General features: G+C 36.5%; 1 protein-coding gene across 4 annotated transcripts in view; it reads left to right on the forward strand.

Moving 5' to 3' along the window:
* Positions 1-15,660, forward strand: part of STXBP5 (syntaxin binding protein 5) — a 152,858-nt gene that overhangs the window by 34,327 nt on the left and 102,871 nt on the right. For all 4 annotated transcript variants that reach the window (XM_043887954.1, XM_043887955.1, XM_043887956.1 and 1 more), the window contains 2 exons: positions 12,066-12,200; positions 12,545-12,608. In XM_043887954.1, coding sequence (XP_043743889.1) covers positions 12,066-12,200; positions 12,545-12,608 — 199 coding nt within the window. The remainder of the gene's footprint in view (positions 1-12,065; positions 12,201-12,544; positions 12,609-15,660) is intronic.

Below are 15,660 nucleotides of genomic sequence, written 5' to 3' on the forward strand. Positions count from 1 at the left end.
AAAAGAAAGTCTCAGAGCAACCAAGACAGTTTTGAAAAAGAAATAATGAGATAATGGGATTTATTTATTAAATATCAAAAATCATAAAAGTAAAGATTACAATGGTTCAGTAATTACAAGGGGAAGACAGATGAATCAAAACACAGTAAATGGACTCCAGAAATTTGTATGTGAAGAGAAAGAAAGATACACACATGCTTAATATATGACAAAGGTGTCATTGCAAAAAAAAAAAGGGTGCTGCAGTAAGCAAAAGATGCTGTGATGGCTTTTATCTAAATGGGGAAAAGTGGTCCCTACTTCATGACTAAAATAAATTGCATGCCAGTTAAAAACCTAAATGCAAAATGAACAAAGAAAATGTAAAACGTGAAAGAGAATGACAGGAAATATCTGTAAGACCTGAGCAAGGTGTCCTTAAATAGCATAAATAAAAAACACAAGCTAAAAATGAAAGGATTAAAAGTTCTGTACAACACACTTACCATAAAGTTAAAAGTCAAACCTCATTCACCAGGTACTGATGGATAAGAACGGGAAATTCAGAACAATTTGTACAGTACTCTTTTTTAAAACAATGACTCCCTCCCCACTCCAAATTCATGTTGTCTTGTGTGTATTTTATGAACATAGAGCAAAAATATGGAACAATATGCTGTTCCAGGCTATTACTATGACTTACGGAGAGAGTACATTTTAGAGAAGATGAACATAATAAAAAACTATTAAATGATTTGAGATAAATACATAAATGTACAAATAGAGTAGTATTTATGCACATGTGTATGCAGATATATATATTTATATAATATTTATGCACTTTTGTGTGTGTGTGTGTATATATATAGAGAAAGAAACTTCTTCAGTAATCAAGCCATAGACTGGAAGATATTTAGAGTATGCCCTTTACTGTTTAAGTAATCTAATATTGAAATGGAAAAGTATAGTTAACAGTTGCACATGAGTTGTTCATTCATTAAGTTGTGTCCAACTTTTTGCTACCCCAAGGGCTACAGCATGCCATGCTTTCCTGTCCTTCACTATCTCCCAGAGTTTCCTAAAAGTCTTGTCCATTGAGTTGGTGATGCCGTCCAACCATCTCATCCTCTGTCACCTCCTTCTCCTCCTGCCCTCAATCTTTCCCAGCATCAGGGTCTTCTCCAATGAGCCGGTTCTTCTCATGAGTACCAGATAGCTTTTGTTTATCATACTGTTTGTTATATAATAATACTTTGACACCTTCATTCCTAAAGGTGAGTAATACTATTAAAAACAGAACTATAAGAAACCCAGAAACCCTCCATACAACAAGGAACAGTTTTTTTCAGATGTTGTTTGTTATTTCTGTAGTTGACATATACTGTTTTCTATTTGATAGTCACTGTTTTACTTACTGATGCTCAGTTTTTTGACATCCATTGATGATGTTAAGATCTCATTTCACAGGAAGGGTTATTAATAGCATGATTTATTTGGACATATTTCCAAGTTCTTAAATGTTTTGTAAAAATTGAGATGTAATTGATAAAGAATATAGTAAATCAATACAAATGTAAAGTGACCTTCAAAGATCTCTGAGGCTTATTTTTCAAAACTTTTATTACATTTTACTTCTGTGTTACAGATATGATGAAGATTTTTTTTTAAAGTAGCTGTGACAGTTTATCAGAAAAGATATGTGGGACTACAAATAGAAAAGAAGTCCTTTGGACAGAGTTATAAATTGCTTTCAGCTGACTCTGCTGTTTTGAGAATATTTGAGCATTTCCATGTTCATTAATGCAAACTTAAATTTTCATCTAATAACAGGACAGTATAAGGGACAATTGATTTAAGAGAAATCAAATAACATTTGCTTTTTTATTTTCTTTTGCATCAATTCACTTGGTAAACAATGGTTAAGATTCTGACTCATGCAAATACTATAATAAATTCTGGAGAGACATGGAAGTTATAATTGTCTAAGGGAGATGGAATACCTAATTACAATGCAGTGGAAAATGTGATATAAATGTAGTGAAATTTTCTTATGAAATTATAAAGATTAAAATTAACCAGAAAAGGGGTGTATCATCATGTTTGGGGAATTTTAGATAAAGCATTACAAAGGAGCCCATATGAACAGATTTGTAGGGTTATTAGGAATTTTCTACAATGACAGAGGGGAAAGGCAATTTCCATTATGTTCAGATGTTCTGATTTATAAAGCAATTTCACATGTTTCAGGAACTATATCTTGTTAGACATTGTTAGGTGTATAGTCCATAGAGGATAATTTTGGGAAGATGAACAGTCTACTTCCTGAAAAGCCGTGTATGCAATTATAAGAAAGTTATTTTCAACCTTTTTCCAACTTTTAAATCATTAAATGAATAATGTTGTCTGAACAAGATATGTTATTAAGTAGGTATCTTTTAGTCACTTTATACTATCGTATAGATAAGTAGCTGATTAGGTACATCTCTTTGCTGTATTAGCCAGGGTTCAGCATAGGAACAGAAAGCACTGTAGATATTTTCAGCATAAAGGAATTTAAGGATATAACTGTTCATAATATGTTTGAAAGTGTGCTGACACTGTTAAGTTTTAGAACTTACTATTACTGCCGTACAGCTGCCTCTTGCCATGTAAATCTCAGGTATGTTGTTTATGTCCTGGTTTCTTGGCCATGGGGCATATGGGCTCTTTGCTCCCCGATCAGGGATCGAACCTGCACCCTCCGCGTTGGAAGGCAAAGTGTCAACCACTGGACCAGCAGGGAAGTCCCCTGGTCTCCGCCACTCTTAACCCTCTTAGTGCCTCTTAGACCTCAGGTTTCCGTGAACATTCTTGTCAGCAGAAACAGCAGCAGAAAAGTGGTCTTCGCCTCACTTCTACCCACAAATCTTAAGCACATTCAGTTAATAGAAACATAATATCATCTAGAAATTCCAGCTGTAGGACAGTCTGGCAAATATAAGTTTTAGCTTTCTAGCATTTCGAAGACAAGAAGGCCTATAGGAGGATATGAAGAGGATGCTGAGTAGCAGTTGACCAAATCCAGACTATAACCTCCTTTCTCGGACATTTATACCACAAAGTGTCAGTAAATATTGCCTAAGAAGCGTCATGGTAGGAGATAGGAAGCCATTAGAGTCTTTCAAGCAAGATAATGGTGTCTGTGACCTCTCTTCGCTTTGAAAAGATAACTCTTGGGGCAGCTTGGAATTGATTTAACAGTCAGTGGTAATGGTTTAAATTAGGCCCAGGCCACAAGGCTAGAGAAAGAGTAAGTCAAGAATATCTGATTGTTTTGTTAACTAACTTAATAAATTCTCACAACTTTTTATAGTTCATTTGTCCATTTAATGAATATTTGCTGAGTATTAGGTACATGACAGTGTAATATTTGCAAAGACTGTAAAAGTGATGACATATTTCTTGTCATGTTGGGCTGATGGAATGGTGGTCTAAGCATGTAGAGGAGCTTATTGGCTCATATTTCTTTCTATGGATTAAATTGTAAAGTTCTAATTATCTGTGTATTATGCCCTTCTTTATGGGTGGTTAATTTCAATATAGGAGGCTGTGTGTGTTCTCCTGTTAAAGAAAACTGGTAATAGTAAATCTTCCTTACAGTGCTTATTGACTACATAGTATTTGACAGATTGCTGCTAAGAATAGTGAATAGAATATTTGTATCACTCCCTAACAGTTAACATATTGCACATTTTTGTAAAGTTCTTCAAGCAAATATAAAAATTGTTGTGTTCCCAGTAATGCTTTGTGTACATTAAATACATTTATGTGTAAGTTCAGTATAGGGAGTTAGAATACAGCTCCATTTAGTGACACACTGCAGGAATTCAACTTTATTATCTGTGTATTTCTAATGTATTAGTTTCATTCACACTTTTTATTTTTTTGGCTCAACTTGTTCGTTTTAAAGTTTCTTTTCAGCCTCAAGTTAATATGCCATTCTTATATAACCTTATTAGTGTTTACTGAGTTTTAATGTTTTCCATGTAGTCTCAACTATATGTATTATTATAAATTGTTTTTGGTATAACCTTTTCCCTTAATAATGTCAGCACATAAACCTAACTTGGTCTCCTGGTATTAGTAAGAATTGAAGTCACTGTCATTTATTACAATCTTTATCACCTGAAAATAAAAAACCTTCATGATAAAAGTACATGAAAAGCAATAGTTATGAATTTGATTTTAATCACAGGTAATGTTTTAGCTTCATGATAAATACACTTACATTCGTAAAAAGTTTTCCTGAGGCCTTTTTAACATAACTGTAGAGCTTTAAGAATTGGTTTGCCCATGTTTTATGACTTCATTTTCAACTAAAAATTTTAGTTGAATAGATTATATTATGTAATAGACCAATTATCTATTCCTGTGTATCAAAACATCCCCAAATTTAAGAGCCTAAAATAATGCTCATTTTGTTTGCGTACCATTCTCTGCATCAGCCACTTGTGTTGGTCTTAGCAGGAGTCGTTTTCTCCTGCAGTCGATGTACCACACTCATGTGGTTGCTCTACTGACGTGGGTGACCTAGGCTTGCCTTATTCACATGTCTGATGGTTGATGCTTGCTATGGACTGGGCCATTGTCTCCAAAAGGTTCTTCTGGATTTAATCACATGGCATCTGGGTTCCAAAAGTGTAAGGAAGAGGGAAGCCCTAATGTGCAAGTGCTTTTCCATCTCCGCTTGTGGCACAACAGCTAATGTTCCATTGCGCACTGCAAGTCACATTACCAATCCTAGCGTTAGTGTTGGGGAGACTATGCAAGAGCGCGAATGGTGGGTGGAGATGAGATCTTCTGGAGCTATCTCTGTCGTATTTTCCATATGTGATATTTGGTTCATTGTTGAAACCTTATTTCCAGCATTTTTCACATCTTTGATCTGAACTCTTTTGAAATGATTGTTCAGTCCCCTTTGTTTCATGACTACTTCTACTGAAAAAAATTAGATTTCCATCATGGATTGCTTTCTTCAGTCCAGTCACTCAGTCGTGTCCAACTCTTTGCAACTCCATGGACTGCACCACGCCACGCTTCCCTATCCATCACCAACTCCTGGCAGTTGCTCAAACTCATGTCCATCGAATCGGTGATGCCATCCAGTCATCTCATCCTCTGTCATCCACTTCTCCTCCCCCTTCAATCTTTCCCAGCATCAAGGTCTTTTCCAGTGAGTCATTTCTTCACTTCAGGTGGCCAAAGTATTGGAGCTTCAGCATCAGTCCTTCCAGTGAATATTCAGGACTGATTTCCTTTAGAATGGATTCCTTTTGGATCTCCTTGCAGTCCACAGGACTCTCAAGAGTCTTCTCCAACACCACAGTTCAAAAGCATCAATTTTTTAGCACTCAACTTTCTTCATGGTCCAGTGCTCACATCCATACATGACTACTGGAAAAACCATAGCTTTGACTAGATGGACCTTTGTTGGCAAAGTAATGTCTCTGCTTTTTAATATACTCTATCTAGGTTAGTCATAGCTTTCCTTCCAAGGAGTGAGCGTCTTTTAATTTCATGACTGCAGTCAACCATGTGCAGTGATTTTGGAGCCCAAGAAAATAAAGTCTGTCACTGTTTCCACTGTTTCCCCATCTATTATTTCCCATGAAGTGATGGGACCAGATGCCATGATCTTAGTTTTCTGAATGTTGAGCTTTAAGCCAACTTTTTCACTCTCCTTTCACTTTCATCAAGAGGCTGTTTAGTTCCTCTTCTCTTTCTGCCATAAGGGTGGTGTCGTCTGCATATCTGAGGTTATTGATATTTCTCCTGGCAATCTTGATTCCAGTTTGTGCTTCATCCAGCCCAGCATTTTGCATGATGTACTCAGCATATTATATAAGCAGGGTGACAACAAACAGTGTTGATGTACTCCTTTTCCTGTTTGGAACCAGTCTGTTGTTCCATGTCCAGTTCTAACTGTTGCTTCTTGACCTGCATACAGATTTCTAGGAGGCAGGTAAGGTGGTCTGGTATTCCCATCTCTTAAAGAATTTTCCAGTTTGTTGTGACCTACACAGTCAAAGGCTTTGGCGTAATCAATAAAGCAGTAGCAGATGTTTTTCTGAAATTTCCTTGCTTTTTCGATGATCCAGTGGGTGTTGGCAGTTTGATCTCTTGTTCCCCTGCCTTTTCTAAATCCAGCTTGAACATCTGGAAATTCATGTTGAAGCCTGGCTTGGAGAATTTTGAGGTTTACTTTGCTAGTGTGCGAGATGAGTATAATTGTGCAGTAGTTAGCATTCTTTGGCATTGCCTTTCTTTGGGATTGGAATGAAAACTGACCTTTTTCATTGCTTTCTTAGATTCATTAAATAACAAAAATCTCTCTCTAAATGTACATATCAGACAAGTACATAATATGTGTGTATAGTTTTCAGTATGCCAGTACATGTTATTCTTAAGTAACCAATTAATATAATTTTTCACCAATTTAATTATTTGGAAAAAAGCTTCCTTAGCTATATATCTTAATTTCCAGCAGAGAAGACTAAGATTCTTACTTTGTAACAAGGAAATAAGGTCATGTTTGTATAACAAATTTAAAGGACACTAGCCCCAAGCCAGGCTTCAGCAATATGTGAACTGTTAACTTCAAGATGTTCAAGCTGGTTTTAGAAAAGGCAGAGGAACCAGAGATCAAATTGCCAACATCTGCTGGATCGTTGAAAAAACAAGAGAGTTACAGAAGAACATCTATTTCTGTTATGTTGACTATGCCAAAGCATTTGATTGTGTGAATCACAATAAACTATGGAAAATTCTGAAAGAGATGGGAATACCAGACCACCTGACCTGCCTCTTGAGAAACCTGTATGCAGGTCAGGAAGCAACAGTTAGAACTGGACATGGAACAACAGACTGGTTCCAAATAGGAAAAGGAGTATGTTAAGGCTGTATATTGTCACCCTGCATATTTAACTTATATGCAGAGTACATCATGAGAAACGCTGGGCTGGAAGAAGCACAAGCTGGAATCAAGATTGCTGGGAGAAATATCAATAACCTCAGATATGCAGATGATACCACTCTTATGGCAGAAAGTGAAGAGGAACTAAAAAGCCTCTTGATGATAGTGAAAGAAGAGTGAAAAAGTTGGCTTAAAACTCAACATTCATATAACTAAGATCATGGCACCTGGTCCCATCACTTCACGGCAAATAGATGGGGAAACAGTGTCAGACTTTATTTTGGGGGGCTCCAAAATCACTGCAGATGGTGGCTGCAGCTATGAAATTAAAAGACGTTTGCTCCTTGGAAGGAAAGTTATGACCAACCTAGACAGCATATTAAAAAGCAGAGACATTACTTTGCCAACAAAGGTCCGTCTAGTCAAATCTATGGTTTTTCCAGTAGTCATGTGTGGATGTGAGAGTTGGACCATAGAGAAAGTTGAGCGCTGAAGAATTGATGCTTTTGAACTGTGGTGTTGGAGAAGACTCTTGAGAGTCCCTTGGACTGCAAGGAGGTCCAACCAGTCCATCCTAAAGGAGATCAGTCCTGGGTGTTCATTGGAAGGACTGATGCTGAAGCTGAAACTCCAATACTTTGGCCACCTCATGCGAAGAGCTGACTCATTGGAAAAGGCCCTGATGCTGGGAGGGATTGAGGGCAGGAGGAGAAGGGGACGACAGAGGATGAGATGGCTGGATGGCATCACCGACTCGATAGACATGAGTTTGAGTAAACTCCGGGAGTTGGTGATGGACAGGGAGGCCTGGCGTGCTGCGATTCATGGGGTTGCAAGGAGTTGGACACGACTGAGCGACTGAAGTGAACTGAACTGAGCTCATTATAGTAAGTCAAGTCTAGTTTGTGTTAACCACAAACTTCATATTTTGGTAACCTACTGATTAAATTGCCCCAAACTTTAGAATCTTGCATTTCTTCGTAAAGCATGTTGATAGACTTGCTTCATTTTAGTAGTGCATTTCAGGGAACCTTAATTTCTTTTGGCCTTTCCCTAAAGCACTGGCGTGGTATTGTTTTGTTTGATTGCAACATGGAATTTTATTTTTCTCATTATATTCCTAATCCAACATGTTTGTGAAAATTTGCTAGTTAAGACATTATCAAGTTAATTGTGATTTAAAAAAATTTGACTTTCCCCCTTCTCAATTGACTTAAATAATCATGGTAGTTTTGGAACAGAGTAAGTTTTAAATTTGGTGGGGCATTGTACAAATATATATACCCTTATGGTTCATATTGTTTTTAAGTATACAAGACTCATTCCAGGGATAATATTAAAGTCTTTGTGCCAGATCAGTAAGTAAACATTTTAAGTTCTTTCATAAAATGTTAAGCATTAAGTAGGATAAAGATTAAAAAATAAAGATGCTTAAAATTTCCCAGCAATGTAAGTTGGTTTTATAGTTGACTGGAGGAAAAAAAAACCTTACTATGGTAACTAATATTGAAAAAGTGAGTCTAGGGAAAAACTCTAGATTTTTTTCTGAACAGTAAAGAATTTGTTCTGACTTCATTTCTTTAAATATTTGAGAAACACCTGTAGTATGGTGTTGCTGTGGTAGGAACAGAAAACATTGTATCATATATCCAAAATCTCTACTCTTAAGGAGATAAGTTTAAACTTTGTAAACATATTACTTAAATGATGTTGTTAGTATTAAAATCAAAGGTGGATCATGTAATTGTATTAAGCCAGTAACTACTCCTTTTTTGAAGAGTAATGGAAAATGGCAAAAAAGTACAGATCAGGAAGTTGGATATTTCTGTTTTTGTTTTTTTTTTTTTAAGTCCAACTTATGATTTTGGCTTATTTATTTTGAAATTATTTTTGAATTTTCAGAATGTTTCGGCTGTACTCATGTTTCACTTTAGGGCACATTTCACATGAGATAGTTTATGATATTAAATGCATTGTTCATTTTGTACATGGCATGCTATTCGTGTGATTTATTTTCTTCATGTTGTTAAAATTTGCCTATACCTTCTAATTAGTAGAGTAGCATTTAGTTTTTCATAATAATTAGCTAACATTTATTGAGCACTTACGTATGTCAAGGCCCCATTTTAAGCATCTCCTGTGCTTTGTCTATTTGATCCTCGGTCACTGAGGCTCTGCTGCTTAGAAACTGAAGCTCTGAGAGATTGAATGGGTTCCTGAAGGTCATGCTAGTGAGTATTGGAGCTGGAAGTTAAATCAAGGCAGTTTAACTCCAGAGCTTGTTGCCTAAGTAGTAGAGTGACAATCTTGTTTTCATAATTCCTAAAACCACACAGCTCTGAAAAAAATTTTTATAAAGCTTGATTTAGGTATAATGGACATATAGTAAACTGCACACATTTAAAGTGTTCAGTTTGATAAGTTTTGACACATATGTGCACCCATGAAACTGTCACCATAATCAAGATAATGAACCTGCCCATCATCTCAGAATGTTGCCTGTGGTAATCCCTCCCATCTTCTGTTGCTGGTCCCTACCCCACAATTCCAGGCAAGCTCTGACTTGTTTTCTGTTACAGTAGATTAGTTTGCATTTTTCTATTGCATATACATTGTATGCAGAACCATGTAATATATCCTTTTTGTCTGGTTTTCCCTCATCTTCAGTACTTTGAGATTAATTGGTATTGTTGCATATATGGTTTATTTTTATTTACTACTGAATAATATTCTAAGTACATAACACATAAAATACTATTCTAAGTATATAAGTTTGTTCATTTACCTGTTGAAGGACCTTTGGTTTATTTCCACTTTAGGGCTCTTGCAAAGTCACTCTGAAAGTTTGTGTACAGGTCTTGTGTAGACCTGTACATACGCTTTCTTTCTTCTGATTTAAATACCTAGGAATGGCAAGGGCAGTTCATATGGTGGGTGTACATTTAGCTTTTTAAGAAACCACCCGTGATTATAGGTAATAACACTGTGTTATATATTTGAACTTTTTGGAGAGAGTAGGTACTAAACGTCCGCATCACAGAAAAAAATTTTTTACTATACCTGTACCTATGGATGATAACTAGATTTATTGTGGTAATCATTGCATAATATATACATATGTTGAAGTGTTATGTTGTACACCCAAAACTACTTTTATATGATGATTATGTCTCAAGTAAACGCAATTGCCAGAAATTATTCCTCAAAAATAATCAGTGCGTTCACCAAATGTTAGCGCATAAAGAAGCTGCCTGCCAGAGCAGGATATGTAAGAGACATGGGTTCAATCCCTCGGTCAGGAAGATCCCCTGGAGAAGGGCATGGCAACCCCACTCCAGTGTTCTTTCCCGGAGAATCCCATGAACAGAGAAGCCTGGCAGACTACAGTCTATAGGGTCGCAAAGAGTCAGACACGACTAAATGACTTAGCACCCACACACTACCATACTCAGGAATATACTCTAGAGAAGGAAATGGCAACCCACTCCAGTATTCTTGCCTGGGAAGTCCCTTGGACAGAGGAGCCTAGTGGGCTATACCCTATGGGGTCACAAAGAGTTGGACACGACTGAGCAACTAACACACCACCATACTAGGTAATACACAAAATACTCATTATGTACCTTTCTAAAATGTGGAAAATTCTGAACCCTATGTAGTCCTAAGTTTTTGTAAAAGTACTGTGGACTTACTGCCTTGTGGAGTAAGGTGTATCTGCTTAGTTGCTCAGTCATGTCCGACTCTTGGAAACACCATGGACTGGAATCCACCAGGGTCCTCTGTTCATGGGATTCTCCAGGCAAGAATACTGGAGTGGGTTGCTATACCCTCCTCCAGGGGACCTCTCCAACCCAGGGATCAAACCCGGGTCTCCAACATTGCAGGCAGATTCTTTACTATCTGAGCCACCAGGGAAGCCCAAAAAGTAATAAGATGCTGTGTTTTTTTGATTCAGTAGTCGTTTCTTTGCTTTGTTCAATTAACACATAAATCCTTTGGAAAGATGACATGCTGTCATATAAAACACTTAACAAAAAATATAGATGATGAACCTTAAGTAATTATCTGTTAACCTTTGGGAAATAGTGAGACCATGAGTTGCATGTATTTGAAGTGTTTTCATCTTGAAATTTCTGTGTGATGAAATTATGTTAATAGGAATAACATATGTTTGGTATGTTATATCTTGTCTAATGCTTAGTGTCAGTTAAAGAGTTCAGCAGTGATTATCTTCATTGTATACTATTTGAAGGGCTATTCCATTAAAATCTTAAATAGTATATTTTGAGAGAAAACACATTGTCTGAAAAAAATGAGTTTATACGGTTTCATAACATACTATGTTTTTACTAAAAATAAGTTCTACAAAAAGGACAAGGTAGGTTCCATTCTTTACCTTGTAATCAATTGAGCTTATATAGAAAATGTTTGAAATTGTTTGAATGATTATAAACTTTAATTCATGCCTATAAATTTTTATAATGTGTCAACGAAGATCTCTTACATCATCGGAAAGAGATCGTTTGAACATATTCCAATGTCATTATTTAAGCCTGAGTACAGAGGATCTTTGCCCTCCAGAGGCTTACAAGTCAGTGAGAAAGGTAGACTTTTATAAGGCAAGCCAGATAGAGATACAGAAGTATTGGGATATCGATTTGAATGAAGATGGTATTTTAACTGGATCTTGAGCAGAAGAAAATTGTGAGCAGGAGGAGCATTTTGCATGAAAGGAATAGTCAGCACAGGTTTTGAGATGGATTCGTGTGTTTAATAACTTCTGAGGAATATGATAGTGCCCAGAAGTGATGAGTGTTAGACTCAGTTTGTGGCTTCACAGATTCAGTTTGTGATGTGCCTGAAGTAACACAGTGGATTTGAAATAGCCAGATATGAAACACACACTAATGTCAAAACTCATCTTTTCTCTGTTATGCTATTTATTTTTGTAATGACTTATATTTGACATTAACATAGAATTAGTATAATTGAATATTAACTGCAGTGAGGTAAATATGATGGTTGTATCTTTTTTGTTTCCTAAATTGTATATATGAGTATTACTTCTCTGACACAGTTAATAAAATTTACCAGGTATTTTTCTCATTTCCTTTGGATATATTTTGTTTTGCAGGGTTACATTTTGCCATCTGCCTTTCCAGAGTAAGTGGCTCTATGTGGGCACTGAACGAGGTAACATACATATTGTCAACGTGGAGTCCTTCACACTCTCAGGCTACGTCATTATGTGGAATAAAGCCATTGAATTGTGAGTTTGAGCAAATATTGCATATCTGTTTCTACTCCGTAGGCCTCAGTTCAGCTGCATTCTTACCTGTATGACTTCTTTTTCTCTGAGTAAATATTAATGGAACTTTTTTTTTTCAAGCATAATGCAACTTTTCTTATTTTTGATATGAACTGTAGAATTGAATGACATACCCCAATTGGAGGCTAGAATTGAGTAAAATAAAAATAGCAATCATTTACTGAAATGTTTTCAACCCTTGTAGATATATCCTGATTTTACAGTCATTATTTCTGTTGTAATGAATGTGTAGTTGTATGCAATTTTTGGTTGAGAAAAAAAAATCTTAACTTTTTTTCTTTCAGGTCATCTAAATCTCACCCAGGGCCTGTTGTCCATATAAGTGATAATCCAATGGATGAAGGAAAGGTAGATTGTTTCAAATAAATATATTTATTATTTAAATGCATGAATTCCAGTATTTTTTAAGTATTCAAACTATTCTGGAATCACAGTTACTCTGCAAATTTGAGATTGCTAACAAAGGTTGTATATCATATAAACAATTGCTTTTTTATAGATTATAAGGAACAAGTGAAAGAATTAAAATCACTTACATTTTAAAGAAGAAAACCCTAAAACAAGTAAAATTTAATAAATACAATTAAAGCTTATTAACTTGTTTTTTGCTTATTTGTAATAATTCCCCTGATTCTCTGATAATCCGGAGAAAACCTATTTTCTTCTGATTTTGAATTCTTTTTTATACTTTGTAGTTATACAATTTTTATAATACTTACTACATAACACCTCTCTCTCCTAAATTTTTCTTCATAAAAATCTCAGGTTAATCAGTTCACTTCACTCACTCAGTCATGTCCAACTCTTTGCAACCCCATGGACTGCAGCACGCCAGGCTTACCTGTCCATCACCAACTCTTGGCGCTTGCTCAAGCTCATGTCCATTGAGTCAGTGATGCCATCCAACCATCTCATCCTCTGTCGTCCCCTTCTCCTGCCTCCAATCTTTCCCAGCATCAGAGTCTTTTCCAATGAGTCAGTTCTTTGCATCAGATGGCCAAAGTATTGGAGTTTCAGCTTCAACATCAGTCCTTCCAATGAATATTCAGGACTGATCTCCTTTCGGATGGACTGGTTGGATCTCCTTGCAGTCCAAGGGATTCTCAAGAGTCTTCTCCAACATCACAATTCAAAAGCATCAATTCTTCAGCACTCAACTTTCTCTGTGGTCCAACTCTCACATCCACACATGACTACTGGAAAAACCATAGCTTTGACTAGACGGACCTTTGTTGGCAAAGTACTGTCTCTGCTTTTTTATATGCTGTCTAGGTTTGTCATAGCTTTTCTTCCAAGGAGTGAGTGTCTTTTAATTTCATGGCTGTAGTCACTATCTGCAGTGATTTTGAAGCCCCCCAAAATAAAGTCTCTCACTGTTTTCCCCATCTATTTGCCGTGAAGTGATGGGACCAGGTGCCATGATCTGAGTTTTTTGAATGTTGAGTTTTAAGCCAACTTTTTCACTCTCCTCTTTTCACTTTCATCAAGAGGCTCTTGAGTTCCTCTTCCTTTCTACCATAAAGGTGGTGTCATCTGCATATCTGAGGTTATTGATATTTCTCCCAGTAATCTTGATTCCAGCTTGTGCTTCATCCAGCCAGGCATTTTGCATGATATACTCTGCATATAAGTTAAATAAGCAGGGTGACAGTATACAACGTTGACATACTCCTTTCCTGATTTGGAACCAGTCTGTTGTTCCCTGTCCAGTTCTAACTGTTGCTTTTTGACCTGCATACGCATTTCTCAGGAGGCAGGTAAGGTGGTCTGCTATTTTCCTTAAGAATTTTCTACAGTTTGTTGTGGTCCACGCAGTCAAAGACTTTGGTGTTTTTATTTTATTAACCAAAGTTAATATTAACCAAAGGCTCATGTTAATAGGTATTTTTGAAAATAATATTTTTTTATACTCGAAACCAGTTCCATGCAGTCATTACCTAGCTGTTGTTAATTTAGGTTAATACCCTGAAAAGCAATACAATTTAGTTTAGGTTCTTTAATACACTAAAAAAAGAAACAGTAAAATTTTCATTTCCATGAATCTCTGTTTCGTAATTTAAACCAGTCTCAGTTCTATTTAATTATGTTTTTTCTACTTATAAAGTTTCATTATAATTAGTTTGCATAAGTACCAGGAAGTTAATCACTACCAGAAATCAGTGAAATGAAACTTCTGAATTTTGTGAAGCAGTTTACTCAGGTTTTTCCTTTCCTTAATTACTGGGAGTGGTGATGTCTCTATGTTGTTTTAACACCGTTCTCTTATTTGACACTGGGAAAACAAAAGGATGGCTGTACATACTGTTTGGAGCTGACTTAATCATGCCATTGTATGTTTTGAAAGAGACTTTCCATGAAGCAAGTTACAGTAACCTGAATCTTCACTTATTTATTTTTGGTATAAGATAATTGTCTGAAAGCCAGCCTTAGGTAGGGGACCTGGTAGAAGAGTTGGAAACTTGCGTTTCTTTTACACTGACTCAGTCACTGAATCATTTCAGTCCTTCCACTGCAGTGTCTCTTTGCTATTCAGTCTCCTTCCCACCACTGCAGTTCAAGGCATTCCTACCCAATCTTGAGTCATCTCCGGGTCAGTCTTCCTGGAGTGCCATTTTAATCTTGTTCTCCTATCCCAAAGCTTTCAGTCGTTCTATATTGTCAAACAAACAAAGCAGTGTTTCTGTAAAACATAACCCTGGGTTTCATTATCTTTGGGAACAACCTTACCTGAACACTGTGCTGAAGCCAATAGTTACTGTTGCCCACATGTGAGCTGGTCTTTACTATCTCCATGACTTCTTTATGGAAGACCTTTTGTTCAGAATTCCTTCTCACTGTTCTTTCTCTGCTAAATTCCTACTCACATCTTGAGGCTCAGATTAAAGTAACGTATCTTTCATGATAACCTTTCTTGATAATCCTGACATAAAATTCTTTCTGTCACTTCTAAATTTATTAGCACCTAAGTTGTGCAAGTTGGACAGTATTTACCGCATATTGCCTTGAATTAGAAATGTGTTATCTCAACTCCCCTGAGCTTGAAGGACTCCTTGAGCACAAAGATAGTATTTATGCAAGTTTATATTTCCTATAGCACTCAACATACAATAAAATAATAACTGTTCAATATGTTTGTGCTAAGTCACTTCAGTCATATGTGGCTCTTTACGACTCTTTGGACTGTAACCCGCCAGGCTCCTCTGTCCATGGGATTCTCCAGGCAAGAAATCTGGAATGGGTTGCCATTTCCTTCTTTGGGGCATCTTCTCAACCCAGGGATCGGACCCACGTCTCTTACGTCTCTTGGATTCACAGGTGGTTCTTTACCACTAGCACTGCCTGGGAATCCTGGTTCAGTATGTACTTAATTGAAAAAATTTATGTCATCCTCGTTTTTTGA

This window comes from Cervus elaphus, chromosome 26 (genome assembly GCF_910594005.1).
Source record: "Cervus elaphus chromosome 26, mCerEla1.1, whole genome shotgun sequence".
NCBI lineage: Eukaryota > Metazoa > Chordata > Mammalia > Artiodactyla > Cervidae > Cervus > Cervus elaphus.